The 11,042-nt window shown below is 44.4% G+C and overlaps 1 protein-coding gene across 1 annotated transcript; it reads right to left on the minus strand.

The window, feature by feature from the left end:
* Positions 1 to 2,145: 2,145 nt before the first annotated feature.
* Positions 2,146 to 10,857, minus strand: FAM217A (family with sequence similarity 217 member A; the record flags this gene model as incomplete). Its single annotated transcript, XM_082664784.1, is given in 8 exon segments — positions 2,146 to 2,537; positions 2,541 to 3,205; positions 3,208 to 3,701; positions 6,066 to 6,133; positions 6,231 to 6,305; positions 7,112 to 7,196; positions 10,412 to 10,516; positions 10,688 to 10,857. Coding segments are annotated over 8 exon segments (1,713 nt in total). The 3' UTR covers positions 2,146 to 2,486.
* Between the last annotated feature and the right edge of the window lie 185 nt (positions 10,858 to 11,042).

Below are 11,042 nucleotides of genomic sequence, written 5' to 3' on the forward strand. Positions count from 1 at the left end.
ATGACGTGCCTGAGTTTGCCAGGCACTTAATTCACTTGATCTCACGTGATTATGTGAGATAAAAGGTATCCTACTCGCTTTACAAATTGGGTAAGTGAAGAACAGAGAGGTTAGGGAACCTGCCTGAGGAGCTGGGGCTGTTAGCGGCGGCGGAGCCTGGGAGCGAGTGCTTGAAGCTGCTTTGCGAACGTCACAGTCCTCTGTGATGGGTGAAGTCCACTCCAGTCAAACGCCTTAAAGGATGTCTACCACCTGCCAAGCAGTGACCGGGCTGCAGCAGTGGACAAAATGCATGTCCCTTCCTGAAGGGATTACAAGGAAAAATTAGCTCATTCCAGCTCTATAGGTGAGGGGCTAAAAATCGAAACACGTAAAGAAAGAAGAAAATGAGAATGGATACAAAGGGCTGGTACGTAAGGTTCAGGACTCAGAATTGTAGGCAGGAGTAAAGAGAGCTGGTGGAGGAAACGAGGAAGGTCATTGCAGGTTGGAACTGAGTGAAAGTACAAGTCCACGTCTGTATTACAGTCTGTGAATGGGATGTTACGCCATTTGGCTAAAGACGCTCATTATATGGGATTTAGGTAAAAGTCTATTATAATAAGGGATCCTGAACAACTAAGTTTATTTGTTACTGCTGTTGATGAGGTTCCAGAACGTTCTTTGAAATTAACCTAAAAGCTAAGCATACTCTGACCCCTGCCTCTAAATACTATTTGAGCCTTGTTCTTTTCCTAACGATAGAATAGAGGAAACAAGCTACCTCGTTTCAAACAAGTTGCCTCTTCAACATTTATTTCAATTGTCCCTTAAATCATCTCACCCATCCCTAACTCGAATATTCCATCTTATTTAGGGGGATGATATACAGAAGCTTAATACTGACTGCCTTAGTGCCGGGGAGGAGTTTGGGGGTGGGAAGAAGCCTTTCCCTTTTGGTTATGTTTGAAGTTTTAATCGTGTGTGTGTTTTTTAACGTTAAATAAAAACTAATTTGAACTCACTAACCATCCACCAAAACCAAAGCCCACTACCCCCCAAAATATCCAAACTCTGATCCATGCGTGTTACATCGGGTTTTCCCCTTTACAGTGTTTTTCAAGTATGTCGTTCCAAGAACCACCTGCAATAAGATCACCTGGGATGCCGCCTTCTGCAAAGTGGATCCCGGGGCCCGACTCCCAAAGATTCTGTTTCCGTAGGCCTCCGGGAGAAACCAGGACTCTCCTTTTTTGTTTCCCTGACTCTTACGTACAGTGAAGTGTGTCAATTGCATAGTTTCCCTTTTTCACCCGTTAATGAGTTAAGCTCTGGCTGTCTGAGCTTTATCTAACCAAGATTAACACTTCCAGCAACAAAGAGCCTTGGGGAAAAATCCCATGAACTGAGAGATTTGGGCTGCTCTGTGGACAGAACCGAGGCTCTGTGGATATCTTCAATATCCTAAAACTATTAGATCTGAGGGAAGCGGGTTGTTTCAAGCCTGAACCTGTAGCTAGGCCCCAAAGAGAAATGATCTTGCTTTCCTGTATATGACAAAGGGCCTGGGGAAGGGAAAGTTTCTAAGGACTCATGGGAGGACCTAGAGGATCTTGTATGTTAATTTAACAAACTAGCAACTTCTTTAGCTTTTAATGGCCAAGCAAATACCCAAAGTTTAGCTCAAAATGACAGACAAAGGAGATTTGTCGAGATGGGAAGGGAAAGAAGAAAGGGTACCAGCGGAGGAAAAAAAAATCACTGAGAGAGACAAATACTACATGATGTTACTTATATGTGGAATCTTAAAAAATGATGCAAATGAACTTATTTGCAAAACATAAACAGACACAGAAAACAAACTTATGGTTTACCAAAGGGGAAGGGATAAATTAGGAGTTTGGGATTAACAGATACACACTACTATATATAAAACAGATACACAACAAAAACCTAATGTATAGCACAGGGAACTATATTCAATATCTTGTAATAATGGAAAAGAACCTGAAAAAATATATACATATATATGTATAACTGAATCACTTTTCTGTGCACCTGAGACTAACACAACACTGTAAATCAACTCCAATTAAAAAAAGAAAAAAAAATCACTGACTCTTATGATTGTTTAATAGAACAGAATAAAAGAATAATTGTACCAGCGATAAGTCTATTATGCCATTTATTGACGATGGAATCACACTGGGAAACAATCACAACAAAAGAACCATCTTGAATAGAACGGTTTTCCAAGTGAAACATTCCTTTGAAACATAACATGTAAGAGACTCAAATATGTCATCAGGGAAGCCCCTGGTTTATATGTAGACATCTCAGCTGCGACTGTCACAAGTTCCACTCCACAGCACATTCAGGAATTGTGTGTGTGTGTGTGTGTGTGTGTGTGTGTGTGTGTGTAATACCTGTACCTCGGAATGAGGAACCATATTTTTGCCAGGCTTCTTGGAATAGACTTGCTCACGTTGAGATGCAGGAAAGAAAAGTTATTTTTGGTCGATGGGTGAGCACTTATCCTTAGCTATCAACGAAGGTGATTAACAGTTTAGCTTCTGAATACAGAATGGTCTGTTCGGTACCATGTCTTTTCGGTAAAGTTTCTTTCCGGTCCTTGGTGGTGCCTTAACTTCTTCCCTCTGATTTTCAGGGAAAGACAGAGGTACAGGTGAGACTGGTGTAGGAGACTCTGGTGGCAGACATCTGCTTGAGAGCATTTTAACCAGCACCCGGGCTGTCTCGGCAGGAGCAGGCTCGGCTGACAGTTCTCCGCGTGGGTTTAAAATGGAGACCTTGGGGTTCTTAAAGTCGTCGTAAGCTGCAATCACCTGTTTTGTGGTGGGTGAGGTTTTCAGAGCTGGTCTAGGGTTCCACTTGTACTTCCCAGCACGGCTGCAATCCCACTTGGGAGCATTGTATTCAAGCTTGCAAGAACCAGAATTGGTTTTCCTCTCCTCGTGACTTTTCTCTACACAAGTTGTCTGAAGACCCACAGAGTCGGAAGGTCTGGGCTGTCTCATTCTGGGTACAGCTTTGGAGGAAGAGGGTCGTTCGGTGGCTAAGGGAGCACAGAAGGAAGTCTGCAGTCTCGGCCGTTCTCTTTGAATAGTCATGCGCTGCAATCTCTCTAAGTCCAGTAAACGAGCTACCAAATGTTCCAGAGAGCTGTCTAGAGGCTCCACTGTCATTTTCCAATTTTCAGATTTGGGATGGCTAATTTGTGCAAGTCCAGGGTATTGACAGGAGGGGGAAGAAAATCAGGATGTGGAAATGCCTCACTCGGCTCCTCTGTGAAAGAGTTTTCTACATTTTCTATTGTTTCTGGCTTTAGGTCCAGGTCCATCTTTTTAAAATAGCTGAGTAAAGTATCGTTTGCTTTTTCATTTTCTGATAAATCACTTTCATCCGTTAAATCTTCTTCCACACTGCTGTTTCCATACTTCAGATTCCAATTTGGCGCAGTTAAAAGTTCGCCACTATTGTTTCCTAGAGTTGAGCATAAATTAATATGAGGCTCATTTCTGTCCTTAAAAAAGTCTCCAGCAGCATAAGGCCAGCAGTGACTTAATGGCGTCTGCAGGGCAGGGTAGGAGCCAACTGGCTTGTCCACTGAAGCACTTGTTAGTGAGTGGTTCACAGCGAAGAGCCTTATGTGATTACTGGTCACATTACAGCCAGTTTCCACTGAAGATTTTTTGAAATCCCTTAAAAAATGATTTATTTAATGAATGGTTGGTTGTCTAGAATTAAAATGCTATTAAAATGATAATGAATAAGAAAACTTATCGAAGACTAGCTAATGTTTGGTTCCCAATGGCATATGTGTATCTATCTATAACAGAAACATGTTAATTTTCAAATATGCTCTAATTATATACAGCTATATACATTTTTTAAAGTACAGATTAAAACAGTAACTGGGCATCCCTTTGTACATGCACAGGTGACTAGATCATTATACCTACAAATGGCTAACTGGCTATGAATGGCCACTAGGCTGAAAGTGTCTAATTATAGCTATTTGCCTATGATATATTGTACGTTCAACTATGATGCCTGAAAAGGAGGCTATCCAACTCCAATTGAAATTATAGTGAAATGTTTATTTACCCAGAATCAGATAAAAGGAAACTCTCGAAGAAGGTAGCTAGGTTACTTAAGAAGGGCTTCTACTTTAGCCACTGTGGTTTTTAAAAAATTATTCTATCAAAAAAGGAAGCAAACCAATGTCTATCAAACAAAAATGATCCCAGAGAGAGTCTATTGGAATTTTCATCTGATCGTGCTCTTTTATTTTAGGACTAATACTTCTAGGTATTATATTCAAATGAAAACTGCAAAAAAGCCAGGCCACAGAATACTGAGTTTACAGTTAGTATTTGTTTAACGCTTACTAGAAATACTGCCATGGAAAGATCTGATGTGTTAACTGACATATTTATAGCCCCATTATCTTCCTGCTGCTTTTAAAGCCAATTTACACTAAAGACAACAAAGCAGCCTTGAAGGATTTTGAAAAGTACAGAAAGTAGTAAAAATTGATTTATTTAGCTAATAAATACTACAGCTTTACTGACTTGCCTCTGAAAATCACAGGAAAATCACCTTAAATCTATAATTGATAACAGACACAATCCATGTAGCACAGTGAGAAACAAACAGCTTGGAATCTGGATGCGGAAGACGTAGGCTTGAACCGCTTTGCCACCAACGAGCAAAATGGAAATTATAATACCCACCCTGGAGGTGGTCTAAGAAGCAGACAATCATATGAATGTACTTTGCAAATTGTTAAACACTAAATGAAAGCCATGGTGACTTTTAACCTTTCCTTGTTGACAGCATATTGAGGAGAAACATCTCAGTAGTAAAATGTCTCACTGACCCCAAGCTTCCAACTCTGCACCATCACCAGGCCTCCCCAGCATCAATCACGAACACCCACCAAACGCGTGATTCTGTTTAGTCCTCACAACAGCCCCATGAGGTCGGCAGTTTCATTCTCTACCTTTGACAGATGAGGAAACTGAGGCCCCGACTGGCTGAGGTCGCTCATCTCGTAGGTGGTGGAGCTGGGATTAAACCCTGGCATTGGGTCCCACGTTCACGTCTCCAACCCCTGCGCTCTGCCGACTCATTTACGTCCTCTCACGTCACTTGACCTCTTCCTTTGCGTTCCTTCTCTTAAAGCAGGCTTCCTCCCCCCGTCACCACCCGCATCCCAGGACATGAGTCACTACAATCCCCTTCGCGCCTCTTGGTTCTCCCCTCAGTGTTAGCGCTAGGTGAGCTGTGTCCCGAGCCACACGGGAGAATCCTCAGCTGAAGAGACAGCGGCTGTCAAGGGAGCCACAGAGTTGTTCAAACTGTGTTGACAAAAGAGGAACGCAACTCAGCATCCCCATTCAATAATACGCTATGTAACAGCAACACCCGGGGGTGCTCGGTACATGTTAATTTCGGCGGTGCTCCATACATGTTAATTTCCCAATAACAGTAACCTGCGTTTTGAAGAAGGCTTCTAGCTGGTTCTCACGCACACCAAAGTTTAAGAGCAAAAAGTAAGAATTCAAATCCCAGGAAGGGACTGAAGCAGGGAAGGGGGTGTGAGAGCGTGAACCAAGCCTTCACATTCTGGTCCAACCATCTGGTACCTGTCACCTGCTTCCATGTCCTCACCCGTAAAACAGGGACAATGACAACAGCACCTCCCTTGCAGGACTGTCCTGAGGGTTAAGTGAGTTAATACGCGTAAGGAACGAAAATCATTCCTGGCACGTGAATTATTACTTTCCTATTACGGTTCCTTTTCACTCGAACGGGAAGTCCAAGCTCTCTCCATCTAGACCCTCCTGGTAAAGGCCCAGTCACCTCTTCACCACATACCGTGCTGTCTGCCAGCCATGTCCTATTTTAGGGAGCGTCGCTGTAACCTCCCACTACTTGCACACAATACTTCTTTCCTTCTGTTTGTTTTTCGGCCTCGTACTTCAGCTGAGCAGTTAACTCATCTGTACTTGGATTTACTTCAGTCATTTAGGGGTTTACAAACAGAAATATTCTCTCACCTGTTCTCCGTAGCACTTCCTTTGTTGAGAGGATAACTCCGTACCTGGAATATCCCTTGTTTACTATTCTAAGAACAGGAAAACTACGGACAACATTTTAGTCAGTAACTGCATGCCTTTTTAAAAAAAAATAATACTTTCAGAGTGTGATGAATAAAACCCTACCTGTGTTCTTTTGGGAGCATGCTCTGACAAAGTAAGTTCCAGCATGAGTTGCTCTACTGGAATTTCCAACTGGTTCTATAAAGCAGCAGACTTAAACACATGACATCTCTGTTCCCGACTCTTGTTCTAAGAATGTATAGTTCTTGTTCTAACCAAGCAATATATAGTAAAGTCCTATAATACTCCCTCATATCCATATAAACGGTTTTTACTGACCTCAGTAGGAATTAGTATAATCTGTTTATAAACATCAACTAAACAGTGTTAACTAATAAGCCTTGACTATCATTAAGACTGTCTTTATTTTATTAACTGTTTTATTTTTGATCAAAAAAAGTAAACGAAAGATTCATTTTTTTCACTACTTCAAAACAAAATATAACCATTTCAGCTGCTTCAAGATATCTTAAGGGCTGAGACCACTTCCCTTTTGGCAGTGACTGGAAAGCATTATCTTCGCTACAATGTTAATTTCCATTTATAACACTTTTATGTTGAAAAAAAGTAATATAGTAAGATATTTAATGACCAATTTGCAGCCTTGTAAAATAGTAAATAAAGGCTTTGACTTGTTTGAAGAACTTTATAGAAATAAAATTTTAAAGTTTAACTTTGAGGAAAGAAATTTTATTTAAGGAGCATACATGGTAATGTTAAAATAATTTTTGTGAATTACTTAAAACCAAATACCTATCCTTACCTTGTTCATTTTGTCTGAAAGAATGTGTATGAAAAAAAAGACAATTAATAGGTACATAAAACTGGTGATATTCAAAACAAGCCCCCTTTAATATGAGTGGTTGTTCATATTATAAATTAGAATATAAATTTTCATATATTTATAAGTATAAATATAAATAGACACATCGAGGATTTCTTACCACCTGTGGCACCATCCCTTCCAGGTGGGAGGTTTTTATTTTCAGGAACGGGTACTTCTGTATCCAAATTCCAGTGAGATAAGTTCTAAAACAATATTTGTTTTAGGATACACTTAATGTAAGAAAAATTTAAAAGCTCAAGTACATAATTGTACAAGTCCCTTGGTTAAAATATAACAAAAGGCACAAAGTTCCATGACCGCCCCCCCCTCCTATAAAGGACACTCAGCATTTGTGAGGAGTGGGCAATGTTCTCATCCAACTATCATCAGCTGGATAACACCTCTTAGGAAATGAAAGGCTTTTATACGAATTTATGATTTCATTCACATTTTGTTAAAATAATGGCACACCAGTTTTCAAAACTGGTGATTTAAAAAGTATGATGAAATGTCCAGGTCACAATGGCACAGTCACCAGAGTTCATATGTCTGAGTATCAGACCTGAAAGAGTATAAAAGTCTTTCCATCAACCGAACAAGATTCTCACATACTCAACACTGACCAGCCCACCTCTCATTCTAGACTCCAGATGCTGAGAAACACTTAGGAAATATTTTTTAAGGCAAAAAATGAATAAGGACAGGTACAAGACCTATTGAGGATTTATGTTCCAGACACTGTGCTGAGTGGTATGCGGGAGAAGCGTGGGGTGCATGCGGGAGAGGGATGTGATCATTTATCCTGGAAAGGGAAAGTGAAGAGGTGAGCAGTTAATTTTAAAAAGTGATCTTTGAGGGATGAACTCAGTTTTTTTTTTTTTTAAATCTCAAATGAGAAAATCCTTTGCAAACCAAACTCCAAGCAGGTAGTACTAGGTATTATCTCTGCACTAAGGAGAAACGGGGACAAATAAGCTTAAGTACAGGATGAGGATTTAATTGATCCACAGGGAAGTTCTCTCTCGACAGGAAGGAGAGCTGAACATTGGAATGTGGGCTGCAGATTATCTTTCTCTGGAGGTTTTCATGAAAAATAAAATTAATAAAATTCTCTGCTCTCTGAGATAACATGCATTGGATCTAGTCTCTGCTTGAGAATCGCCAAGGGAGCTCTTTAAAAATAAGAGTTGAAGAAACTGACACAGATACTGATTCAGTAAGATGAAGCCAGATATTTGCGTTTTGTTTTTTTGCCGTACGCGGACCTCTCACTGCTGTGGCCTCTCCCGTTGCGGAGCACAGGCTCCGGATGCGCAGGCTCAGCGGCCATGGCTCACAGGCCCAGCTACTCCGCGGCATGTGGGATCCTCCCGGACCGGGGCACGAACCCATGTCCCCTGCATCGGCAGGCGGACTCTCAACCACTGCGCCACCAGGGAAGCCCCAGATATTTGTATTTTTAAAGCCTCCTGACAGATTCTCAAGCTTCTCTCAGCTCTGTAATCCTGGTTCCCTAAGGTACAAAATAACCTGTGAGAGAAATAGCCTTACCTTAACATGATAAAGCGGAGGTGATGAAAACCATGCTGTTGAGGTCATAGAATGAAAGTAACCAAATTTGTCAGCCAGTAAGGAAGGCTGTCAGTAGTCCATGAAGTCAGCCAGAGTGCAAACTGCCTACAGGGTGGGCATTGGTTCTACTATTTGATATCCACCTGCCTTACCAATATTTTTCACAAAACACGTGTGAGAAAATTTAAAAGGTGAGCATTGCCCGACGGTTCAAGGTGGCATGTTTCATCAAATCCAACTGCAATTAGAAATGCTTGGAGGACTTCCCTGGTGGCGCAGTGGTTAAGAATCCACCCGCCGATGCAGGGGCCACGGTTCGAGCCCTGGGCCGGGAAGATCCCACATGCCACGGAGCAACTAAGCCCATGTGCCACAACTACTGAACCCGTATGCCACAACTACTGAGCCCGTGTGCCACAACTACTGAAGCCTGAGCGCCTAGAGCCCGTGCTCCGCAACAAGAGAAGCCACCGCAATGAGGAGCCCGCGCGCCGCAACAAAGAGCAGCCCCCCATCGCCACAACTAGAGAAAGCCCGCGCGCAGCAACGAAGACCCAACGCAGCCAAAAATAAATAAATAAATAAATATATTTTTTTTGAAAAGAGAAATGTTTGGAGATTTACAAAGAAGCTGGTTAGCTTTTCCTTTGTTAAAAGACATAAAAATTTTCAGGGAACTCTACTCAACACTCAGTAATAACCTAAATGGGAAAAGAATTTGAAAAAGAAAAGATGTTTATGTATAACTGAGTCACTCTGCTGTACACCTGAAACTAACACATTGTCAACCAACTATACTCCAATATAGGATAAAAATTTAAAATAAAAAAAAAAAGAAAAATTTCCATTCGGTATCCCCCGACGCTGCTTGCCGGGCAGCTGCCCGTACGTCTCGGGAGACGGACGCGCGCAGCCTGGGGCCGCTGTCCTCACCATTTCTTCCCCCCGTCCCGCTTCTCTGTTTCCTCACAATCCTGCACAGGTGTGGGACAGGCACGCTGAGGGTACGGCACGAGGCTGATTTCAAAGAGCGCGTGAACTTGGGCTCCGCATACAAAGGAGCTCAGGAGAAAGCTCAGAACGCGGGAGAGAGGGCCTGTGGGGCGAGGCGGGGTAGCAACAGGAAATTAACTGGAAGCCAGAGGCGATCAGACAAATACGGGGGCACAGAAAAAGCAAGGAGGAAGGTCTAAATGACAGAAGAGGAGGAAGTGAAGGTCTGAAGTGAGAAGGGAGATATTTTCAGACAGGACGATAAAACACAAATTAGAAAAAGTATGGTGAGTTATCTGGAATTAAAACACAGGGTCACGAACTCTGCTTTTAATGATTTAAGCCAGGTGCTCCGTTTGAAAGCAGGATTAACCTTACACACGGGCACAGCCGACACTCCCACATGCCTCAGAGGTACCAAAAGGCCCGCTCCTGTTTAAGGCATAAGTCTCCGAGAACTACAGTGTCATAAAACAAGTGAAGCAATCTTTAAGGCGTTGCTTAAACGGATTAAGTTATTGCTTAGGGCATGGGTATCTGCAAAAAAACCACAAACTGAAGCCACCGCAGTACTCAGTGTCTTTCCTAGTCGTTTACAACTGTTTGTCCCCTAGAGGAAGGGTGGGTTCCGAAGACGCAGAGAACGCAGCTCAGGGATGCCCTGCATCAGTAAGAACCGATCCACCTGCGCCGCGCCCGGGCGGAAGGACCGGGAGGGAGGCGCGCGCGGGCGCTGGGGATGCGGCGCCGCGGGGTGTGCGGGGTGAGTGCGCGGCCCGGCCTCTGTGACGGGGACCCGGGGCGGGGCTGGGGGGGTGGGCGTCCCGCAGGTGCGGGCCGGGCCGCCTCTTACCGCTCGGCGCCGCTGGCCACCGGCTCGTCCACGGCGGCGTCTCCGCGGGCGCTGCTGCCCCGAGGCCCCGGCCGCTCCGCGTGCACAGCCTCCGACTCGGCCCGCCTGCAGAGAGGACACAGGGCAGCACGCAGCCGGAACGCGGCCGGCGGGGCCGCGACCCCGACCCCTGATCCCCGACCTCTGACCCCCGACCTCGACCCCACCCACTGCCCCGCCCCTAGCCCGTCCCCTGACCCCCCCGACCCTGGCCCCGCCCCCTCCCCCTCGCCGTACCCGGGTCCTAGACTCCGGCCCTGTCTGTCCCCGACCTTGAGCCCAACCTCGCCCCCGACCCCGGCCCTGACTACGCCGGGCCACGACCCTGATCCCGATTCCGCCCCCGCGCCACCAGGCCGGGCTGTGTGTCCAGTGCTGTCCACGCTGCCAACATGCAGTGTCCCCATAACTGACGTGAGAGCAGGAAGGTGTCCCAGCTGAGCGCAAGCCCGCCTCTGGGCGGGTCCTCATGAGTCCAGATTCGATTATACGACAAAGCACTGACATTTGAGCCAGAAATGGGGGTGGTACTAATGCATTCTGTGCGTGTAACACCCAGCTCTGGACTCAACCCCCTAAAGCCTCATTAAGC

This window comes from Grampus griseus, assembly GCF_964374135.1.
Source record: "Grampus griseus genome assembly, chromosome: 10".
NCBI classification, from domain to species: domain Eukaryota; kingdom Metazoa; phylum Chordata; class Mammalia; order Artiodactyla; family Delphinidae; genus Grampus; species Grampus griseus.